Here is a 25,535-nt window from a genome sequence, read left to right as displayed (position 1 = left end):
AGTTGTCAAAATTAAAAGAATTTAAGATCCCATTGCAGTTTTATGGTCTCTGATTCCATGATAACTATGCTTTCAGATTCCGCCCCACTGTTGTCTCCACATTGTCAAAATACCCGGAACATAGTATACCTTCAGTTTTAAAAAAGAACATCAAGACAGTTCAGCAAACATTTACTGAACATCAGCTACATGCAAGAGACTTTCAAAAGTGTCTGTATTGTCCTGTGTGTTTTTTGCGTGTCTTCAGAACTGTATTTAAAGTTTCTCCTCCTCTCCTCCTGATGTAGGTATTTACATCCCCTCAAGAGATAATGAACAAGAGTTAATACAGAAGCCCTTGTGCTAGCCCACAAATAAACTGTATCCATACTGGAAACAATAAAAGTCCACCAATACTGAAGTACATATAGACATTGTAGAGTATTCATGTAATGGAAACTAAAACACTAGGGAGGAGAAAAACCTACTATTACAGGCAACAAAATGGGTGAATCTTCATGAATGCGCATGAGGAGAGGGGGCGTGTCACAGAACCCTTCTATCATTTACGTTATGTGAAGGTTAAGATCAGGCAACACTCATCTGTAGTGATGGAGATCAGAACGGTTGTACAAGACAGGGGAGTACGAAGGAAATGAGAGTGGGGCAGTGGTGGTGGTACAGTATACATGAGGGGACCTTCTGGGGAATTAGGATTTTTCTATCTTGATTTGGACGTTGCTTACATTTTTATATATTGAAATAGTCATTAATCTGTGTATATTCATGATCTCTTCACATTATAGTGTGCAAGATTTGCTTCAATTAAAATGGAAAGAATAGGGACTTCCTTGGTGGCCCAGTGGTTAAGAATCCGCCTGCCAATGCAGGGGACACGGGTTTGATCCCTGGTCCGGGAAGATCCCACATGCTGCAAAGCAACTAAGCCCGTGCGCCACAACCACTGAGCCTGTGCTCTAGAGCCCGTGAGCCACAACTACTGAGCCCGCGCGCCACAACTACTGAAGCCTGTGCACCTAGAGCCTGTGCTCCACAACAAGAGAAGCCACTGCAAGGAGAGAAGCCCGTGCACTGCAACGAAGAGTAGCCGCACCCCCTTTGCTGCAACTAGAGAAAGCCCACGTGCAGCAACGAAGACCCAACGCAGCCAAAAATAAATAATTTTAAAAAATGAAGGAATAAATGAAGAAAATTAAGTGCCAAAATCTGTACTGTGATGGAATTTCCCACCATCAATCTCCAATGAAGAGACTGGTGGTGTGATGTGACCTAACTGTTCATTGTATAATCAGTTCCATATGAGTCTTATTTGGCGTGTTTTCCTCATCTTTTAACTCCTCCGTCTCACAACACTGTTATAACCTTTGAAATAAATAGATTCATTCCCCCCCTCCCACAAAAAAGTGCCGTAAATATGGAGACAGATGAAAGCAGCTAAGCCAGGAATAGAATTCACTCGCCATGTGCAGGACAAGATATACACTGCCAGTGTTTTAATTCAATTCCTTCATTTAGTCACACATCCAGACATGGATATGACATACGCCCAATTTGAACAGAAAGATAAGGTTCATTAGCAAAAGACACTGCTTCCTTTCCCCCTAATTCACAACTTGTCATTATGTCTGTTCAACTCTTTTTTCACAAGTCCATCATGCTCAGGTGATACAAGGCAGGTGAACCAGACACCACAAAATCCAGAACGACCTTAAAGGATTTAATAGCCATGAAAGAGCCTTGAGCCTGAAGGAATTTTCCTGTTTGGTTTCTCTCCGGCTGGTTCTCTCAAGAAGGTATGTTAGCTGAGATAGTCATCCACTGAGAAACAGAAACTGCTGCTCTAGATCTTTTTCCAAATTAAAAATAGGAGTTTTTGAAGAGTGTTAAGAGAGCTGGAATCTCAAAATTAGGCCAGATTGGGATGTGACCTGAGCAAGACTTTGAGGTCAGACATGGTTCAAATCCCAGCTCCTCTAATTACTAGCTACCTGGTTTCTATTTTATTTAACCTGGGTCTCAGATCCCGCCGGTGTAAGGGGGGGGCGGGGCGGGGGGCGCCGTCATACAGTACATATAAAGCCCCTGTCTCACCACTTAGGCAATGGGGAGACAGCAAGCAGGTGGAGTTGATCTCTTTGTATAAAGCACTGCGGGGAAACTATTTCTTTGCAATTTCTGTGTGTCTTTGTAATTAGCGTTGCAAACACTCATTAATAACATTTCTCATTTTGTGCATTAAACCTAAATAATGATTGCAATAAAGGACTTTGTGGCTAATCAACCTGCATTTATCTGAAACACGTATGAGTGCTCAAGTGCTAAGGAAGAAAAGTAGCATAAAATACAATGCTTGCTCTAAAGCATTTACACTTTAAGAAATCATTTTTGGGTGATTGCCAAAATATATTTTTAAGTAAAAACAGGTGTGTGTATTTGTCAACGCTCATTGAACTGTACACTTAAAATGGGTGCATTTTTTGGGGTGTAAATTATTCCTCAATTAAAGACAATGACTGAAAGAAATTCTGTTGCCCAAGTACAACCATTAGCGAATCTGACGAAATTGGTCTGAAGTGTATGACTTGGATACAGGAAGTTTTAAAATCATTCCAGATGATTCTAACATGAAAAAAATAAAAAACCAAAAGTAGACAAACAAGATGCCAAACAATGTGAATAGTGATTTAGGGATGCCAGAGTTAGCAAATAAAATTCAGGACACTCTGTTAAATTTGAATTTCAGATACAACACCAGTTAACTTTTTAGTGTAAGTGTGTCTCAAATATTGCACATTTAACTGGATGTCATGTATTTCATTTGGCAAAGCTAAATAGTATGTTAATTTTGTGCAAAAAAAAGAGAGAAAAAAGAATATGTGAATCCAATTGTTTAATTAGATATGCATAAAATGGATTTGGAAGATTTGCTTCTGGGGAGGAAACCCAGACAGGAGGCAAGGAAGGGAAAGATACTTCTCACTGTTTAGTTTTTGCGCCTTTGTAATTTTGAAACATATGAATGTATTACATATTTTTAAAACAAATAAAATTATAAAATTTAAAATAAGTTCTAAAAGGAGTAAAGATTCATTATAGGGAGACAAACCTAATACACATGATACACTTAGAAAATAAAACTGACTGAAATTGGCCCCAATATTTTATTCTATTATACTCTGGTAGTTAGATGTAAGTAGAATATTAACAACCACTTGCTGAGTTGCCAGGCTATAACGGTAATTAATATTAGCAACCTCCTGTTCTGTTGCTATTATGTTAATTTAATTTAATCCTCACAATAATCTTTGGGGGTTTTCCAAATGAAAATGCTGAAAAACAGAAACATTAGTGGACTTGCCCAGAACCACACATTTAATGATTGGCAGGTCTGGGGTTTGAATCCAGGTTTTTCAGTATCCATAGCCTGTTGCTTTTAAACACAAGACATCACTGTACTGCCTTCAAGAATATGAGTTCCTAAAGTCAGGACATTTGTACTTGGGCATGAAAATTGATGCAAAAAGGAAGAGCAATGAATGAGCACTCTCATATGCTAACATCAGTTACTGAGCTATGAAAAAGGACACACGGGCAAGTATCATGTTTGTTTCTAAGTAAATATGCAGGTATATTTCACTTTATGTGGTCCTCCTGTTCCAAGACAGCCGTTTTTATAAATGACATTTATGCAAATGTAACCATATTTAGAGTGCAATTGGGAGTCTACTTTTTAGATAAACTGTTAAATTCTTTTTTAGAAGGGAAGCTATTTCTGTAATATGGCTGACCCAGATTCAGTTGGTTTTGGACAAGGTACAAAATGGGATATTCTCGGAGTTTGATAATTGTCCTTTGGAGTTAGGGGTCTTAATACAAAACATGACGGATGGTCTATGTATGGAGAGGGTACTTTGCTACATGACAAAGGATTTAACTAGTTAAATTAAGTTTCTAACTGGAGCCTACCTTTAGCAGATTTAATGTCTAAAAAGTATGAGTAAATATTTGCCAGGGAGAAGCAGAACATCACTTCATTTATCAAACCGGTACTATCTTCGCAGCTTATCAGACACAGGAATATTTCGTTTTCTAACACGAATGACTAGAAAGTCTTCTAAAAGACTTCTCCAAAATGTTCTGATCTACACCTTCTGTACATTTCCCAATGATCTGTCCTCTTTATATTGCAGGGTGTGGTGAGTGGGATGAAGGGGTCTATCTGTTGGATATGACAATTGAAAGCTAATATTTAGTCTTTAAAGAATTAGTTTTAAAAACAGTTGACCAAAAACTATCATTCCATTGAGAGGAGAGCCACAGACTCCTTAAATAGTTGTCAGGATTTTTGTCAGGTATTGGGATGGGAGTGGTGGTGAGGCAGGTAGTCGTCTTCTCCAGTCCAAGTGCAACCAGAGCAGGGCAGCTGAGGTTTAGGCAAGATTTGACTTCCCCATGTTCAAACTTTGTGCTTTCTCCCATCACACATTTACTCTTCTGAGCAGCCAGTATTACAATTCCAAATTCAGGCTTTTAAAAACTCAACTCTGGACTGAACATTTAAGACTATGCCCCAGAGGTGCTGTTGGCTGGGCAATGGTTCCATTTGTCAGTGTTGGTCGCCATATTTGCAGAGCAATGTTTGTGCCATCATCTGAATATTCTATTTATTTTCTTCTTTATTCCTTAAAAAGTGAGCATTTTCTTTGAAAGAAAAAAATTACAGGATATGTATAAAATGCTAGATCTACACCATCAAAGATTGTGTCTCAAAGGCCATGAATAATTGAGAATTTTACACATGGAAACAGATACCCCTCCATCTCCCTATTTTTCACCACCCCACCCAGCACCATGAAATTTATTTACTTTTTAACATATTTACACATATTTGATTTAGTGGATATTTTTCAGAATGTATGACATTCTGGAAAGGCATTACCAAGAATTAATCTGCATAAAAATTCATTTAGTTTCCAACAAATCAAATCGCATCTCCATTTAATTCTAGTTTTACATCTAATTGAATCAAGTTTTTTGTTTACTCTTCTTAATTTTAAAAATAGGGAAATTGAATGGTTTACATCTTTTATAAATCATAATGGTTAAAAAATGTTTTTCCCTCAGTTTTCTGAAGGTCTTTTTTTTTTTTTTTTTTTTTCCCTGTAGGTCAGTAGCCTGTTCCTCCTTAAATGTCTCCTCATCTAGAGTCTGGGGCAATATTTGTACATTTATTTATGAATAAGTTCCATGAGTTTTCCCCATTTAATATTTTAATAATATGAAGGCCAACACTCAATAAAAAGCTTTATATAAAAATTTCTGATAATATAGGGTTATGAAACAGACATAAACACCTATTTTTATAAATTCTGACAAGAATTGGGTTAATATTCAAATCAGGACAAATCAAGCCCAAGATTTTGGACATCAACAATCATGAAATATGTGTTGGGAGGTTTAAATGAGTTTATAAGCTTTCGCTGAATTTTTTTCTTAACATTTCTTTACTCACTACTTGAGCCTATAATTTATACCTTCCTCCAAATCTTACCAGAAAATTCTTAGCACCAGTGGTAGTATTAATTAATAAATAAAAATGATCATTGCTATTTAAAAGAGTCAAAGCTTGGAGGGGACAGTTTCAGGTATATTTATGCTCATAATCAACATGATACTTCTAGTTAACATCATGTTCCTAATTGGAGTTGTCTGGCGTGGGTTGGAGGCCATAGCCTTCCTCATTCTTCTGGCCTCCCCCTGTTGACTCTCTAATCCATAGGCAAATGCAGATATCCTTGTTCTACAGTGATTTTAGAGGCACCAAAACAGCCACCTGCTCAAAGATATCTCTTCCTCCAATTTACCAGAGAACTGGGTAACTCCACTATTACAATCATTTCATCTGAAGCTCTTTAGAATGTAAATGTCAGCATAATACCTGTGATAGTACTGCATTACATGTCAGTGTCCCAGCAATATACAGAACATTCAGATCCCTTTAGAAATCCTTCCTAGGACAATGAAATAGTATTTGTGCCTTGGGCTTTGTTTTCAATATGAAAGCAATCACATAAGGTCCTTTTCTACATCACTTATAAAACTACCATTAGAAACATTATCTAGTCTGTGCTTGTGCCATACAGTTACTCTTAGAACATAATAATAGAAAAAAAAAGTCTCTCTCAATAAATTGATGTACTTTCTTTAATCTGATAAGAAAAGCTGTGGTACTCATTATCTTTTTTGCCTGGAAGATCAGAGTTCAGGGTTTATTTTGCTTAAATACAATAAGCATCAAGTTTCTCTTTTTTTAAGCTACTTTACTTCTCTTTAATTCTGAACTACATGACTCAGTTTTTGCTTGTTTTTTATTCTTCCTTTAGCTACTTGACTGCATTTTTATCACTAGCCCTTAACTACTGCAAATCCTTTTACGGGAAGAAGTAAACATAGTCAATTCTTGTTATTTATGGTAGTTTTATTCTATAAAGTCACTGCCAACACTGAATTAGCAAACACTGAAGAATTACTTCTAGGGAAAATACAGGGTGAGGCTCCCGTGAGCCTCTGGTCACAATACTTTCACCAAGTGATCAACACATCACCTTGTTTTATGTGTCTTTCTGTTTAAAGAGACCTTATTTAATATAGATTGCTGATTCAAAAACATTGAACTCAGCTAATAGCGCAATAACTCATGCCTGAATGAAGTTCATCTAACACACATACATTCTTCATAGGACACATCACAGTTTTTTGAGCTTAGGAACGTTAGCCCTTCGGCAATATCCTTGGGAGCCATTTTAAACAGAAAAACTACCATTGAAAAGCACAAAAATGCAAAAAATGTGGCTCTAAAAAAACCACGAAAAGGATACTTGTTTACTGTATGAGAGTTGAAATAAGAAGGGAGAGTGTCAACTTGTTTGACCTCGGCTGGGAACTTGCACGAAATTCTCCCCACTCCATGCGCGTCTGTGGCCTGCAAAACCACCATGAGTATTGATTTGGGGGTTACAAAGGAATTTCAGCCAGTAGGCAAATTCACAAATACACAATCAGTAAATCATGAGGATGGACTGTATGCTTTCCCAAGGTGAACATCTTATTATATTTTGGCCAATTAGCACATTAGTAACAATTAGAATACTAAATGATTGAGTGGAAAGGAGGGCCCTCAGGGAATGCAACCAGGGACAGGTACTTTTTGTTGATCCTGTGGAAACGTGAGAAGGGTAAAGACAAGAGGAGTGGACGCAAACGGAGCAACCGGAGAGTCCCACAAGGGACTCAGGTCTCTGGGAAAAGTATAGGAGAAACAAGATGAGGCTAAAAAGATTGCATTAACCTATTTCACAATTTTACTTTTTTCCTATTGCAGTGATCCTTTTTTTATATCCGTTATTGCCTACCTCGGGGAATTCAGGGGAACTTCTTGCTTACCTAGGGGAGTTCAGGGGAACCTCTTTTCTTCCCCAATAGATTCCTACCCTAAAGTTAGAAACATGTATCAGACTATATGACCAAGTATTGCAATGCTAAAATGTCTGAGGGAAAAGCAGCTTCATATGTACTTAGTAAAAGTTGTTAGTAAAAGTTAGTAATTGTTAGTAAAAGTTGTAATACCAGATTCAGAGGGAAGATCCCTCTTTCTAGTGTTGATGATGAGAAACAGAATTAAACCTGGAACAGCCACTCCCCTCCCCAAAACCTCCACTTTCCCAGTGACACCAACATAAAGACACATACTAGGCAAAAACTGGCAGGAAGGCTGACTGGGAAAGATTCTTATGCATTTTGTAGGGCTAGTAGTAAAGCAGATCAGTCCATTCAATTAGGATGTTGCACCTAGTGAAATCCTCCAGGGATCAACTATGCAAGAAGTAGCTCTGAATTAAAACTTATTAGCTCATGAAGTGAAAATTCAGCCTGGTTTTCTGCCTGTACTTGGCTTATCGTCAACACTAATTAACTCTCTTGGATCTTTCATTCAGCGAAAATTATTGCGATTATTAGCACCACAGGGCTCTGTAGATACTTTAACTCATGGCTATTTGTCATGGTTGATGGCTAATTCAATGCCTTTTTCACAAAGTTATTGTCTGTAGAAGATACTGATGTATAGATAAACCATAATTGTACACTGTGCTTTATTCATGAACTTGGCTTGGTTCTTCAAGTCACGCCCTTGTTATTTCAGACCCCACCCTGATTACTGTGATACTCTTCTCTGCTCACTAAAGCCATCTCAGGGTAACGACTTTTCTAGTTCTGGGACACTTGTACTTCCTGGGCTTCATTTGGACTATGGTCCTAAATCTATTTGGATGAGCAACTGGCATACAGATTCCAGTATATGAGGAATGGTTTCTCTAATATTCATGGTTTTTAAAATTAGTTTAATCTTGATTATCTGAAAGGGGAGAAAAATGTATAGCTAGAGTTTGGCCAAACTTTATAGAGTTTCAAGAAACCTTTCAAGGAAGACTTTATCATTCACATTTTATATTTCATAAGAATAGAAGTAATCATCTTGTTATCATAGAATATTTTAAAGCATTAGAATCAAGTGGATTGAGCTAAAAGTTTGAATGTGTTTTATTTCCAAATAAGCCAGTTTGCTCTGCTTTATTTTATAATAGTTTGACATTGGTCCCCCGGCTCAGATGATATGCACCAGGTACATAGCAGTGTGGCTTAAATGTTTCTATTGTTATTCTTATTGGTCAGCAGGTGCCATGGCAGTTGTTTAATGTGTTTAATATCAAACCCCTAGCCCCTTGGGACATCAGGAGAGGAAACAGGAAAGAAGAGTGCAAATACATCCCTGACGCTATTTCTAAAACCACAAGTGCAAGTTCTCCTGTCAGAAACATCTTCTTAATATAGGGCAGTTTACCACTGCTAAAACAAAATAATGAATTTTTATTGAAAATGTAAAATTATAGGTACACTATTACCACAAAGCTTTAACAAACAACAACGGTACGAGGTGCTAATTTTTTTAATGCCTTCCTGAACCTCAATCACCAGAAAAAGTTTAACCACAAACTCTCATCGGGTTATATTACTTGCTGACACAATGCCCAGTGACAAGGGTACAAGTAAATTTGAAGGACAGTGACTGACCTTATAGAAGTCTACAGTTTCAGCTCATGAAAAAATAATATAAGTGCATGAATTCAAGATACGTTTGCCTGAAACTAGAAAATCTAAGGTGAAATTTTTGGTTGCAGCAGCCCTCCGAACGAAGAATATTTTTAAATAGGCTTTTTGCTCTTAGAAGTAGAGACAGATAAAACCTAATGGTAATTGGTGTTTTAACATATATTGCAGCCAGTGTTTTGAATTCTGCTTTGACCCACAGTAAAAAGGAATTCTACCTAGCCTATTGATATGTTCTCAATGGATATTATCTTTGGTTTTTTGATATTATCATCTAAGCTTTGATGGAGTTGATAATGTCCCGATAAACTGTGTTATGCTTAAAAATTATTTGAAAATATCTATAAATTTCCTTTCAAACATAAAGCTTTACAGAACTCTCTTTCTGAAAAATAGCTCACAAACCTCAAGTCCTTGAAAAGATACTAGAAAGTATTTCAGTGTTGTTTACATGTTCTAGTAGTTCTGCAAAGAAAAATCCATAAAAAATTTCAGTAGTTATCCGACATAGGTTTTCCATATAGTGGAATAAATGAGAAACTGCTTACATATCACTTCTTTCAAACAAGAGGGTCAACCACTTTCATGACAGTGTTCTAAATTTCACTGACTTAAAATTAATTATTGTTTGGAAATAAGTCAAGTACAGACAGAAAACCAGGGCTAAATTTTCCCATGATGAACTAAGTAATTTTACTTTAGGGCTATTTCTTCCATAGCGGTCTTCTGCCATGTGACATTTGACATTTCTTGTTACTTGACAATGATTCCAAATATTTTTATGTGGCAAATACGGGACTCCATTTTGCTTACAATGATCCATAAGGTATGTTTCTGTCTCTAAGGAAAATGAAACTGTTATCTCTTTGTGGTTCCTGTGAATTGTTGAAATCCTCAGTTTTGAACCATTTTATTCTATGTAATAAGTCTGTTTTTCTAGGCTGGCAGGCTAGAAAATGAACTGAACAGTAGAGGGGTATCCATTTCTGAAGGCAGCAACTCAGAGGGCATTGATGGTGTTAAGGATTACTCTAAAATTACCAAGATGCAAACAACTGTATGTATGCATGTGGCTGATTCGCTTTGTTGTACAAAAGAAACTAACACAGTATTGTGAAGCAATTTTACTCCAATAGAGATCTATTAAAAAAAAAGAGAGAGATCTTTTGTGTCTATAAGTTTGGCTGTTTAGTTTGCCATTGTGGATCTGAATCTATTTAGAGAAACTACAGTTTTTTATGAGCCCACCTCTTATATTAGCAGTTGGCTGAGGTTACCTAAGAAAAATGCCACTATTCCTGATGGAAAAATACTCAGGCAGTTACTATTAATTTAACCTGCAGACTAACCAGAATGTCTGCCAGTTTATCAACTGAGTTTATTTACATATACTTATCATGTTCACCCAGAAGACAAGAAACTAAGAACTTACTGTCAAGGATACACAGTTAAGTGTGTTTCGAACAGTTTTGGTGATCAAGTCTCAAACTCTGTGAAAGAACCTTTCCGAGGATGGACTTAAGAGGCTCTACCGAAAGGACTTCCTTTCTACAAAGGGACCATATTTTCAGAACTAGGGATTTGAATATCTATCTAACCCAGATTCTGCCCTGGTAATGGAAGATTTTAAATGGTGGCTGCTCCAGAAATTCTCAGCCAGGGCATCACCGTCCACATAGGCTACATTAGCTTTTACTGATAAAGTTCTTTGTGCACCAAATTGTTCCCCTACAACTCTATTCTTAAATCTGGAACTTCTAACATTAGGCATACCTTTGGATTTTTGCTACATGTTTTAAAGCAAACATGCTTACCAGGAAGAGTGATTCATTAGCTGTTTTCAGCTACAACAAATTGGTAGCAACAAATTGGTACTAGCACTGTAGAAAAGTATCAAAAGAGATAAAAGGGGGCTCTGAGATAAAGCTGTGACTTGTACTAAAAAGAAAATTCCTTGCTCCACCTTCAATTAATGTCAAAGAAAAAAGACTCAAGGAGACAGTCTTCCCTCCATGATATAACAGACATGTAATAAAATTATTCACCTAGACAGGAGTTTAGGGTCTGTAGGGAATATTTGGCCTTATAAAAAGCTTCATTATTTCCAATTACATAGGAGAAGCTGAGGATATATCATGTTTACAAAAAGTCTGCAAAAAAGCAGCTTTTGTTTCTTCCTTAATAAAGCTTCATGGTAAAACCTACTACTGTTAAGAATGTTATAGATTTACTCATAGACACCATGGCTACAGTATAAATGTAGTTCTGGAAACTCACTCCTGGAATGGATATCATAAAAATATTCACTCTATTTAATTCTAAAATAAATTCATTTCAGATCCAGTTAAACAGGAATATTTTTTAAGTAATCAGAATTAAGTGATATTTGCTGTAACAAACAAAAAATATTATTCAAGATCTAGTCTGCTCCTTAGGCTTTTCTTAATTAGTAATGGGTTTTACATATGCTCTCAGTATCAGGACAAGAGAAAGGCCCTAAATAGATAAAAACTTCTATTTCTGCCTATATATACCCCTTTCATTGGGACTCTGTGATTTGGAGAAGACGTCCCTGTTGCTTGGGTCACTCAGTTCAATTTTACCTTTAAATGTGCCTGGGGCCAATTTTGTCAATCATATTAAAAGAAACTAGACTCATAAAGATTATGGATAGAATGGGAAAAACGTTTCTTTAACCTTCTTTCATCTCTTTCATACTTTGGCATGTAGCCTGTATTAGTGCCCTGAAATCTCAACAAGTTACATGCAAAAAATTATTCCAAACAGGAAGCAGTTGTAAGAGAAAGTAGAATTTGTAAAGCTGTACCCATTAAAATAAAAAGTACCAAACTTTTGATTTTCTTTCACAATGGCCTAGACTTGAAAATTGGTGCATTCAATGAATGCATTCTTCGGGTGATGATATTTCAAAGCTGAAAATGAGGATGCTTGCTGTCAGCCTTTAATCCAAGGTTAAACATCAGTGCAAATTTTCACCCTTGACAACCGTGTCAAACAGTCATAATTTATAGTGATATACAAATGTTCATCATAAGTTATACAAAGGATTTTTTTGCAGTAATGATATTTGTCTTTTCTTCATATTTATTATTATACTCCCACACAAGTAGGAGTGCCAAAAACAAGAGATTTGTGTTCCTAATGTTAGCTTACCTATATTCAAACCTCATACAAGAAAAAAAACACACTGATATTTCCCAAGAGACTATGAAATATTGATAAATTTACAGAATGGGATAATCTAGATTCTAGAAGATTCACAATCACAGTTGGATAATAGCTTAGTAAATAATGTAAGTAGGGCTTCCCTGGTGGCACAGTGGTTAAGTATCCGCCTGCCAATGCAGGGGACACAGGTTCGAGCCCTGGTCCGGGAAGATCCCACATGCCACGGAGCAACTAAGCCGGTGCACCACAACTACTGAGCCTGTGCTCTAGAGCCCGTGAGCCACAACTACTGAGCCCATGAGCTGCAACTACTGAAGCCTGCACACCTAGAGCCTGTGCTCCACAACAAGAGAAGCCACCACAGTGAGGAGCCCGTGCACTGCAACGAAGAGTAGTCCCGCTCGCCGCAACTAGAGAAAGCCCGCGTGCAGCAATGAAGACCCAACGCAGCCAAAAATAAAAATAAATAGATAAATAAAATAAATTATTAAAAAAATTGTTAAAAAAAATAATGTAAGTAACCAAATGTTGGAGAACAAAAAGCACTAAAGTCAACATGGATTTAATTAGAAATCTTGACTGGGATATTTGTAGACATGGATTATGTGTCTAACTCATAGATGAGTCATTAAAATGTTGTTTAGAATTTTTCCTTCTCCATCTATAATAATCAGAACACAAATAACTGAGCTATTGGCATATTACAAGAAGCTTTTATGGAAAAACACATTTGTTCAGGACTAGATGTCTGAAATGATGCATCCATAACAAAGAAGACTTTAAACACCTGAATCCAGAAGGAACAGAGAGAAACGTCTCAATTGGACAAGTACTCATGCGGAATATTCTCATGTTGATAATCTAATAATCAGAGATACTTTGATGGAGAGTGAGAGGCAGCCAGATGGTTGTATAAGGAATGTTCTTAAATGTAATAAAATATTTCCCAAACTTTTTCAAACAATGAACTAGAAAGAGTATTAACATGGGGATGGAGATGGGGTGGGGAAGAGGAGGTGGGAGAGAGAAAATAACTTTCCGTAAACTTGGTCAGTTAGACATATACTTACAAGTCAATTACTTAACAATATTTTATATAGGTTGGAAATTTAAAAAGTAAACATTACTAGATAATTACTCTTTAATTCTTTTAGAACATAGAGATACATTTTGTTGAGATTTCGTAATCAGATCTTGAGGTTAAAAGTGTCATAAATTCAGACACAGCAGAGCTAGAAAAAAGCTATTGAGTAAAATAAAGAGAATGGCAGTTAATTTGTTCTTAAATTAATACTGGTTGGGCATCAGTTATTAAAGCATGATATTAATGAGCCAAAATCAATAAATTCAATCACTTTAGTAATCTATTAGGTTTTTTGTTCTATGGTACTAGAACACATTCCTAATGGAGCTATGACTTCTCATTTTTCACAAGGGGTGCTGGGAGAAAATATAGGTGAATAGAATTCTAGGTAAAGGAAATGCTTAAAGTGGTTGTCCCACAGAAAGGGATAAATGGCATCTGTAACTAAGAGTTACAGGTATATTTAATACATCCGCCCAATTTAATAATAATAATAATAAACATAATTATATATAACATTACATTTCCCCAAAGTCCTTCCAGAGCTTAAATGTCATTATTAGCCAAAGCGAATCAGTGCTGACAGAATAGGAAGAAAATCATTACTCCTATCTTATGGCTACTACTCCTCCCTCTTTCCAGGGTCTCCTTAAGAGATGGCACTAGGTCTTGTGGATTTTCATGTTCACTTGCAGGCCAGTACTTCCCAGTTACTATTACCAGCCTGACCTCTCCTAGGAGATTTAGATTCCAGAAGCCATTTTCCTGAACAAATCCAATTGAATCACTAAAGGTACACAAATGCAGTATGTCTTCCTCCTTCAATGCGCTTCACCTTTTCTACACCTAATTTCAATTTGGGGGACCACTGTTCATTCATCTAATGCCTCCTTAAAACCAGCAGTTGCAACTATAAAAATCTCTCTTTTCTCCCAATATCTAGTCAACGTCACTAGTTAATTATTTCCCTATTCTGGCTTCTCCAACCTTACAATCGTTGAGCTAATTTCAGACCATTTGTATTTCCCACTTCTAACTGATCTCTCTACAGTTTTAACCCCCTTAGATTTATCTTCCTCTTTATTACCACAATACTGCATTCAAACCACTAACTTAAACTTTACCAGGTTACACTCAAATTATCTGCTCATGTATCTACTGCACCAGATTCTAAGTTCTTCAAGGGCACAAGCTATGTCTTATCCAGCTTTACAACCAAAGTACCAAATATGCTGCTGACACAAAAAAAGCACTTAAGGAATATTTCTAGTAAAAAATTCAGGTATGTAAAAATTATACCAGAAATTAAGTTGCCATTATTAGTTTTAACATGGTGAGCAGATCTTTTTATTGTAAGTAATAATGTTGTCAAATTTAACATAACTAACTTGACATCTTCTCTAAAGTTTATACGATACAGGTAGAATTTGTGCTCTCCAAAGGATGTCAATAATTCTGGAAAAAAAATAGTTTTTATTTTCATGCTTTGCGTCAAGTGATGATGCACAATAACATGGTTATGGTAGAAAAGACTAAAAGTAGTTTAGAGCTAGTTCTTTAACCTTCCAATTTCAATTTCTACACACTTTTAAAAACATGATTCCTGAGAAATAAGACAAAAAAAAGCGTTTCTACTGGTTATAACATATTGTGATGAAATAGACATCTTTCTTTGAATATATAGCCAACATTTACGAATTTGAATTTTTCTTTTTCTCTTTTGAATTAGTTTTCTGTTCTCAAGGTGCCAAGCTTATCCCCATAGGTGTCTGCATTTTTACTATGTTGATTTTAAGAGTCAACACTACGCTACAAAAACCGCACTGTACCTCAGGCTTTATTTCACTAAAATCACCCTAATCCAGCACCTTCCAAGAATTAAAAGATAAGAAATGAGTTTCCGGTTCCCTGGGCCTCACACATGGGTTGAGGACTTTGAAAGAATGAAAACTGTAATGAGTCAGAACCATGAAAACCACACTTGATTAGCAAAGCTGTTGGGAACCAGAAAGAAGAACATTACAATTCAAAGGAAATCCATCTTCATAGCAACTCAGTTATTGTCAGATAGTTGTTTTACAGAGAAAACCACACCATAGAACTCAAAGACCTCCTCCCCAACTTGCGCCAGAAACAGACACATGCCAGGCTTCCTTCAAGTCTGCTGAGCAAAGCAAGCCCACAGCTGGTGAAACTACCCCGGTTAGAGGACAAAACACATGTGGGACATGGGTCCATACCTTCCATTTCTCACCTCATTCTCACCTTTATCTAAGTATACTCTTTGTGATCTTAAACGGAATGACTTCTCACCAAATGTGCAAACTCCTGGTGTGGGGAGAGGGCACCTCAATTAAGAAGCTATCCAGGATAGCCTCATCCACCAGAGGGCAGACAGCAGAAGCAAGAAAAACTACAACCCTGCAGCCTGTGGAACAAAAACCACATTCACAGAAAGATAGACAAGATGAAAAGGCAGAGGGCTATGTACCAGATGAAAGAACAAGATAAAACCCCAGAAAAACAACTAAATGAAATGGAGATAGGCAACCTTCCAGAAAAAGAATTCAGAATAATGATACTGAAGATGATCCAGGATCTCAGAAAAAGAATGGAGGCAGAGATCGAGACGATGCAAGGAACGTTTAACAAGGATCTAGAAGAATTAAAGAACAAACAAACAGAGATGGGGGCTTCCCTGGTGGCGCAGTGGTTGAGAGTCCACCTGCCGATGCAAGGGACACGGGTTCATGCCCCGGTCTGGGAAGACCCCACATGCCGTGGAGCGGCTGGGCCCGTGAGCCATGGCCGCTGAGCCTGCGCATCCGGAGCCTGTGCTCCGCAACGGGAGAGGCCACAAGAGTGAGAGACCCACGTACCGCAAAAAAAGAAAAACAAAACCAAACAAACAGAGATGAACAACACAATAAATGAAATGAAAAATACACTAGAAGGAATCAATAGCAGAATAACTGAGGCAGAAGAACAGATAAGTCACCTGGAAGACAGAATGGTGGAATTCACTGCTGTGGAACATAATAAAGAAAAAAGAATGAAAAGAAATGACGACAGCCTACGAGACCTGTGGGACAACATTAAACGCAACAACATTCACATTATAGGGGTCCCAGAAGGAGAAGACAGAGAGAAAGGACCGAGAAAATATTTGAAGAGATTATAGTTGAAAACTTCCCTAACATGGGAAAGGAAATAGCCACCCAAATCCAGGAAGCGCAGAGAGTCCCATACAGGATAAACCCAAGGAGAAATGCACTGAGACACACAGTAATCAAATTGGCATATGTTAAAGACAAAGAAAAATTATTGAAAGCAGCAAGGGAAAAATGACAAATAACATACAAGGGAACTCCCAGAAGGTTAACAGCTGATTTCTCAGTAGAAATTCTACAAGCCAGAAGGGAGTGGCATGGTATACTTAAAGTGATGAAAGGGAAGAACGTACAAACAAGATTACTCTACCAGGCAAGGATCTCATTCAGATTCAATGGAGAAATCAAAAGCTTTACAGACAAGCAAAACCTAAGAAAATTCAGCACCACCAAACCAGCCTTACAACAAATGCTAAAGGAACTTCTCTAACTGGGAAACACTAGAGAAGAAAAGGACCTACAAAAACAAACCCAAAACAATTAAGAAAATGGTAATAGGAACATGCATATCGATAATTACCTTAAACATGAATGGATTAAATGCTCCAACCAAAAGACACAGGCTTGCTGAATGGATACAAAAACAAGACCCATATATATGCTGTCTACAAGACACCCACATCAGACCTAGGGACACATTCAGACTGAAAGTGAGGGGATGGAAAAAGATATTCCATGCAAATGGAAATCAAAAGAAAGCTGGAGTAGCAATACTCATATCAGATAAAATAGACTTTAAAATAAAGAATGTGACAAGAGACAAGGAAGGACACTACATAATGATCAAGGGATCAATCCAAGAAGAAGATATAAAAATTGTAAATATATATGCACCCAACATAGGAGCACCTCAATACATAAGGCAACTGCTAACAGCTGTAAAAGAGGAAATCAACAGTAAAACAAGAATAGTGGGGGACTTTAACACCTCACTTACATCAATGGACAGATCATCCAAACTGAAAATTAATAAGGAAACACAAGCCTTAAATGACACAATAGACCAGGTAGATTTAATTGATATTCATAGGATATTCCATCCAAAAACAGCAGATTGCACTTTCTTCTCAATGCACACGGAACATTCTCCAGGATAGATCACATCTGGGGTCACAAATCATGCCTCAGTAAATTTAAGAAAATTGAAATCATATCAAGTATTTTTTCTGACCACAATGCTATGAGATTAGAAATCAATTACAGGGGAAAAAAAAACGTAAATAAAAGAAACACATGGAGGGTAAACAATACATTACTAATTAACCAAGATATCACTGAAGAAATCAAAGAGGAAATAAATGAATACCTAGAGACAAATGACGAAGAAAATACGATAATCCAAAATCTATTCAATGCAGCAAAAGCAGTTGTAACAGGGAAGTTTATAGCCATACAAGTCTACCATAAGAAACAAGAAAAATCTCAAATAAATAATCTAACCTTATGCCTAAAGGAACTAGAGAAAGAACAAACAAACCCCAAAGTTTGCAGAAGGAAAGAAATCATAAAGATCAGAGCAGAAATAAATGAAATAGAAACAAAGAAAACAATAGCAAAGATCAATAAAACTAAAAGCTGGTTCTTTGAGAAGATAAACAAAATTGATAAACCATTAGCCAGACTCATCAAGAAAAAGAGGAAGAGGACTCAAATCAATAAAATTAGAAATGAAAAAGGAGAAGTTACAACAGACACCACAGAAATACAAAGCATCCTAAGAGACTACTACAAGCAACTCTATGCCAATAAAATGGACTACCTGGAAGAAATGGACAAATTCTTAGAAAGGTATAACCTTCCAAGACTGGACCAGGAAGAAATAGAAAATATGAACAGACCAAATCACAAGTAATGAAACTGAAACCATGATTAAAAATCTCCCAACAAACAAAACTCCAGGACCAGATTGCTTCACAGGTGAATTCTATCAAACATTTAGAGAAGAGCTAACACCCATCCTTCTCAAACTCTTCCAAAAAATTGCAGAGGAAGGAACACTCCCAAACTCATTTTATGAGGCCACCATCACCCTAATACCAAACCAGACAAAGATACTACAAAAAAAGAAAATTACAGACCAATATCACTGATGAATATAGATGCAAAAATCCTCAACAAAATACTAGCAAACAGAATCCAACAACACATTAAAAGGATCATACATCATGATCAAGTGGGATTTACCCCAAGGATGCAAGGATTCTTCAATATATGCAAATCAAACACTGTAATACACCATATTAACAAATTGAAGAATAAAAGCCATATGATCCTCTCAATAGATACAGAAAAAGCTTTTGACAAAATTCAACACCCATTTATGATAAAAACTCTCCAGAAAGTGGGCATAGAGGGAACCTACCTCAACATAATAAAGGCCATATACGACAAACCCACAGGAAACATCATTCTCAATGGTGAAAAACTCAAAGCATTTCCTTTAAGATCAGGAACAAGACAAGGATGTCCACTCTCGCCACTATTATTCAACATAGTTTTGGAAGTCCTAGCCATGGCAGAGAAGAAAAAGAAATAAACCGAATACAAATTGGAAAAGAAGAAGTAAAACTGTCACTGTTGCAGATCACATGATACTATACATAGAGAACCCTAAAGATGCCGCCAGAAAACTACTACAGCTAATCAATGAATTTGGTAAATTTGCAGGATATGAAATTAATACACAGAAATCTCTTGCATTCCTATACACTAATGATGAAAAATCTGATAGAGAAATTAAGGAAACACTCCCATTTACCACTGCAACAAAAAGAATAAAATACCTAGGAATAAGCCTACCTAGGGAGACAAAAGACCTGTATGCAGAAAACTATAAGACACTGTTGAAAGAAATTAAAGATGATACCAACAGATGGAGAGATATACCATGTTCTTGTATTGGAAGAATCAATATTGTGAAAATGACTCTACTACCCAAAGCAAGCTATAGATTCAATGCAATCCCTATCAAACTACCAATGGCATTTTTTACAGAACTAGAACAAAAAATCTTAAAATCTGTATGGAGACCCAAAAGACCCCAAATAGCCAAAGCAGTCTTGAGGGGAAAAAGAAATGGAGCTGGAGGAATCAGACTCCCTAACTTCAGACTATACTACAAAGCTACAGTAATCAAGACAATATGGTACTGGCACAAAAACAGACATATAGATCAATGGAACAGGATAGAAAGCCCAGAGATAAACCCACACACCTCTGGTCAACTAATCTATGACAAAGGAGGCAAGGTTATCAATGGAGAAAAGACAATCTCTTCAATAAGTGGTGCTGGGAAAACTGGACAGCTACATGTAAAAGAATGAAATTAGAACACTCCCTAACACCATACACAAAAATAAACTCAAAATGGTTTAGAGACCTAAATGTAAGACCGGACACCATAAAACTCTTAGAGGAAAACACATGAAGAACACTCTTTGACATAAATCACAGCAAGATCTTTTTTGACCCATCTCCTAGAGTAATGGAAATAAAAACAAAATGAACAAATGGGACCTAATGAAACTTAAAAGCTTCTGCAAAGCAAAGGAAACTACGAAGAAGACAAAAAGACAAACCTCAGAATGGGAGAAAATATTTGCAAACGAATCAATGGACAAAGGATTAATCTCCAAAATATATAAACAGCTCATGCAGCTCAATATTAAAAAAACAAACAACCCAATCCAAAAATGGGCAGAAGACCTAAATAGACATTTCTCCAAAGAGGATATACAGATGGCCAAGAAGCACATGAAAAGCTGCTCAACATCACTAATTATTAGAGAAATGCAAATCAAAACTACAATGAGGTATCACCTCACACCAGTTAGAATGGGCATCATCAGAAAATCTACAAACAACAAATGCTGGAGAGGGTGTGTAGAAAAGGGAACCCTCTTGCACCGTTGGTGGGAATGTAAATTGATACAGCCACTATGGAGAACAGTATGGAGGTTCCTTAAAAAACTAAAAATAGAATTACCATATGACCCAGCAATACCACTACTGGGCTTATACTCAGAGAAAACCATAATTCAAAAAGACACATGCACCCCAATGTTCACTGCAGCACTATTTACAATAGCCACGTCATGGACGCAACCTAAATGCCCATCGACAGATGAATGGATAAAGAAGAAGTGCTACATATATACAATGGAATATTACTCAGCCATAAAAAGGAACGAAATTGGGTCATTTGTAGAGACGTGGATGAATCTAGAAATTGTCATTCACAGAGTGAAGTAAGTCAGAAAGAGAAAAACAAATATCGCATATTAACACATATATGTGGAACCTAGAAAAATGGTACAGATGAACCGGTTTGCAGGGCAGAAGTTGAGACACAGATGTAGAGAACAAACGTATGGACACCAAGGGGGGAAAACGGTGGGGGTGTGGGGATGGGTGTGATGAATTGGGCGATTGGGATTGACATGTATACAGTGATGTGTATAAAATGGATGACTAATAAGAACCTGCTGTATAAAAAAAAATTCAAACAAAAATACACACTACTATATATAAAATAGATAACCAACAAGGACCTACTGTATAGCACAGGCAGCTTTACTCAGTATCTTGTAATAACCTATAACGAAAAAGAATCTAAAAAAGAGTATCTATCTATCTATCATCTATCTATATATATATATCACTTTGCTGTACACCTTAAACTAACAGAACACTGTAAATCAACAATATTTTAATAAAAATTGGAAAAAAAATGCCAAAAAATAAATAAAGAGAGAAGCAATCCAGGAGCCTACTAATGAGTTATACATTCTAGTTTTGTTTCGTTGGGTTTTCTAGTAGCTAAGTGCAAAATTATCACCTAACAAGGGGTATTTGGGGAAATTAGATAGGTCAATTTCACAATGACTAGAACCTGATGATGGCCTAGTGTGGTCCTGAGAAAAAAGCAAACCCAAAGTTGTTCATTACACTTTATTGCTACCATGTAGTCTTCATCAACTAGCATCCCGTTTCTTTTTTTTTTTTAATTTTTATACAATTTTTAAAGGTTTATTTCCATTTACAGTTGTTACAAAATACTGGCTATACTCCCCATATTATACAATACATCCTTGAGCCTATCTTACACCTAATAGTTTGTACCTCCCACTGCCCCACCCTACCTTGCCCCCCCCACTGGTAACCACTAGTTTGTTCTCTATATCTGTGAGTCTGCTTCTTTTTGTTATATTCACTAGTTTGTTGTACTTTTTAGATTCCACGTATAAGTGATATCATACAGTATTTACCTTTTTCTGACTTAGTTCAGCTGACTTAGTTCATGACTTAGCGTAATGCCCTCCAAGTCCATCCATGTTGCTGCAAATGGCAAAATTTCATTCTTTTTTATGGCTGAGTAGCATTCCATTGTATGTGTGTGTGTGTATATATATATATACATTTATAATATATATATTTTATATTATATACCACATCTTCTTAGCATCCCATTTCTAACTTAAGATTAAAGAATAGGTCTTTGTCATATCATGTCCTATTCATTTAAACCTGTTTCAGTATGTTTTTACCCCTCAGTTATAAATACAAGGATATTTTCACTAAAGTGACTTTTTCCTAAGATATGTTTTGCAGTGTTTGTTTTCTATATTGTTTCTAATAGAAGCTTTCACTTCCAAACCCTGAGAAGCAGTCTTTGATAACTGGCATTGCCAACCTTGGAATGATTAGGATCAAAGGTTGAATTGGGGAGGGATAGGGGCAGACACTGGGAGTAATAGTTTCCACGTATTTACTTGTGGTATTCATCTTTAGTTCACACAAGAAATTAAGAAATTAGCAAATGAGGTGCATTGCTCCTGTACTTCCCAGCATTTGGAAGAAAATTTCAGAAAATCGGAAGCCTAAGTCAGTCCAAGAAGGTGCCTTGGGTCAATATAAGGCAGCTCTTGATCTTGGAAAAGGTTTCTACTTTTTTTAAGCACTAAGAGATGCTTCATTTTTTGTTCCCTCTTTGAAAAATCTACTTTCGTTCTATATTTTTTACCATTTTGACATATCCAGAAACACTTATCAACAGTACATTTTGTTTATGAAAACAGTATATTTTGAATAACAGTCCATGAGAACTGAGTAACTCTTTTAAAGAACTTCTCAGGCTCTGAGGACCTTGCCTAAGTTAGATTGGACAAATATCATACAAACCCATTTTGCTTTTTCTAATTATTTTTGTTCTGGTGTATCCCTCAGGTCAGACTTAACACACAGTTTCCTTTTTCTGAGAAAGTTAAGAAGAGAGCAACAAGAAAACAGATCGGGTTGACCCCAAGTTCACTATAATTGAAAATAAATTTATGGGCTACAGAAAGAAAACTAAAATAAAATCTTGTATTTTTTTCCTAAGCCTCTTAAAATGAAAATTTTCCTCTTTTATAGAGTTTATGTATTTCTCTTTTTTCTTTCTCTCTCTGTGTATGTGTGTGTATATACTTACACATATATACCTCTATTATCTATGAATATTGATACTCACACACATAAAAACATCTATAACTATGAATATCTAACTAACTAAATGGGTAATAGGTACATAAATGAAAGAGAGGAAAGAAACAAGGAAAAAAAGGAAGGTAAGGAACTAAACATGAAGTAAGATTTGTAGGCTACCTAGGCCTAGAGCTAGACAACAGGGATATTAAAATGATCAATCTATTGCTTTTATTTTACACAGGAGAAAATTATGCCTTAAGGAGGCTGAATGCCATACCCATAGCTAAACTATTCAGCACTAGTAGAATTTGATTAATGATGGGCTTCTTAAAGGTTTGATTTAAATCCCACCAATTTATGATATCTATATCTGCCTTCTCTAAAATTTCTCCCAGATTATGTGAGTGAGTCTTGATGTCCTTTTTACCTACTAAAAACATGTTGTTCCTGCATTTCTGGATATTAGGCATTTGGTTTGTATCACAGCTACAACTTACTTTGATATTATTTTTTACAACTGTATTAACTAAACTTTCACTATTATCTCTTAATTTGTGATCTAGAATATCTATCACATACCAAACAAATTGTGTCCTTTCTTGTGTTTGTAGGATCACAGTTTTGGAAGAGGGGTTGAAGGTGACTTAGTTCCTGTTCTTGGTACAAACCATCTCTACAATGAATAAGTCATGGAGTGGACTTAGTTTTCTCACATCCTATCGAGCCTTTGCAATGGCTTCCCACTTCTCTCCAGCCTCACCTTGTGCCCCTCTCCAGCCCCTGCTTTCTACTCTCTAAGCTCTTCTTTTCAATAGACAATATCTAAATGCTAGTCTTCTTCTTCTACTCCGAATAGAAATCAAAAGCCAACATGTTTACTTTCAAAAGCCTTCTGTGACCTGCCCCATTATCGCCCCACCCCAGACATACAGACAGGCTTCTTTGCTGCTCCTGAAAGATGCCAGGCAAACCTCTGCTTGTCGTTCCTTCAGTCTAGACAGCTCTTCCTCCCCGTAACCACAAGGTACACTGCCTGGCTTCCTTCAGAGCAACCTTCAAATGTCACTTTCTCAGTGAGACTTTCCCTGGGCACTTGATCTAAAATTTCAACACTGCCTGGGCCGTGCCACTGCCACTTTCTGTGTGCTTCCTCTGCTTTATATTCTCTCCTTAGCTCTTATCTCTGATGTAGCATGGATCCAACTTGCTCATCTCGTTTATTCTCTAAAGTAAAAGGCAAGCTCTCTGGGGTCTGGCATTTTGGTCCATTTGGTCTACCTCTGTCCACACACAGCCCAGAATAGGGCTTGACACTATTAATAAATATTTGTTGAATAAATGAACAAGAAACTTAAGTTCTTTTTCTCACTGCATTCAGCGGTTGTCTAGTTAGAAAATACAACTTACTGAAGATTTTTTGGCTACGTGTTAAACAGCATTTCATTCTCATTACTGATAATCCAGACAAGTTTCCTTCATTTAAGGAGGGCCTATAAGAGAAGGTTAATATTTAAAGAATATGAATAATGCAAAGGGTGTGAAACAAATTAAGTAATACTCTGAACTCCATTTATGGGGTTTACAATAGGTTTTTATTATGCTTTGTGGTGTTGCTACTTCCTACTACTATATAACAAATGTCAGCTCCATACTACATCTAATAATGAGTGAAAAATCGCTCCCTTTTAGCCACCAGCTCCAGAAAGTGGCATACCCTTCATGGGAAACCCCTGGTTTGTCCTGTCTGTTTTTACTGTAATTGTTTTCCTGTCTCTCAACACTGCAAAAGCTTGCTTAAGAGCTGAACTGTTGGTTAACCTACCTCTATGAATCAACTCAGGCAACTGGATTAATCGTGAGCTGAGCTTTATGGGAATAGTTGGTCTATGTTTCATGCTCTCCTGACCTGAAAGACCTGAAAAACTAACCAGAAATGTCCCAGGCTGAGGGTGGGAAAAGAGCAGATTTCTGTTCTGAACCACCTGGGGCTTTGGATGACTTCCACCTTCCCAGAAGTACAGCTAAATAAATGAAAAGCAATTCAGAAACCAGTAGATAATTTTAGTATAAGATGGTGCACCAAGGAGCTGAGCAAATCAATTATATTAGGGTTACCTTTCCTGTAAGGTCGTCAAAGATTCCTGTTCCAGAAACGGCCTAGGAGAGAGTTGAGGTTTGCTTACATTTGAGATTCCCTTTATTCCTTCTTGGCATCTTTGAGAACAGGCTAATCCAGTTTCATCTGCAATGTTTTGTTCTCCTTTCTAAAGCAAAGATGGTAACATTTTATGGGAGGCCATTGTCGGTTCTTAAGCAGAAAAGGCTCATTAATATTAAACTATCTGCCAAGATTACCTTGTTTTGGTCATTCCTGAGAATCCCTTCTTGCCTTCAAGAAGGACTGATTCCCTCTGGGTAGAGGATTATGATAGGAAACTGTGAAAAATAAGTATTTAGGGGGA

The 25,535-nt window shown here is 36.7% G+C and overlaps 1 protein-coding gene across 11 annotated transcripts in view; it reads right to left on the bottom strand.

Annotated features, from left to right (window-relative positions):
- Window positions 1-25,535, bottom strand: part of RAB27B (RAB27B, member RAS oncogene family) — a 65,891-nt gene that overhangs the window by 38,935 nt on the left and 1,421 nt on the right. For 3 of the 11 annotated variants that reach the window (XM_089895213.1, XM_089895210.1, XM_089895217.1), the window contains exons 2-3: window positions 25,429-25,509; window positions 25,257-25,337 (exon numbers count right to left, since the gene is read on the bottom strand). The exons of 2 other annotated variants lie outside the window; for them this stretch is intronic. Coding sequence is in view for 3 of the 9 variants with exons in the window: in XM_089895210.1 (XP_089751336.1) it covers window positions 25,257-25,258 (2 nt within the window). In the remaining 6 variants the exon portion in view is untranslated. Of the gene's footprint in view, window positions 1-24,480; window positions 25,338-25,428; window positions 25,510-25,535 lie in introns of all 11 variants that reach the window. 6 more of the 11 variants (XM_089895214.1, XM_089895212.1, XM_030762040.2 and 3 more) reach the window with 4 other exon arrangements.

Source organism: Delphinapterus leucas, chromosome 14 (genome assembly GCF_059928025.1).
Source record: "Delphinapterus leucas isolate spDelLeu-1000000601 "Yukka" chromosome 14, BTC_Dleu_Yukka2, whole genome shotgun sequence".
Classification (NCBI taxonomy): domain Eukaryota; kingdom Metazoa; phylum Chordata; class Mammalia; order Artiodactyla; family Monodontidae; genus Delphinapterus; species Delphinapterus leucas.
Note: the sequence above shows the minus strand (reverse complement) of the source record. Positions and strands in the feature narration are given on the sequence as shown.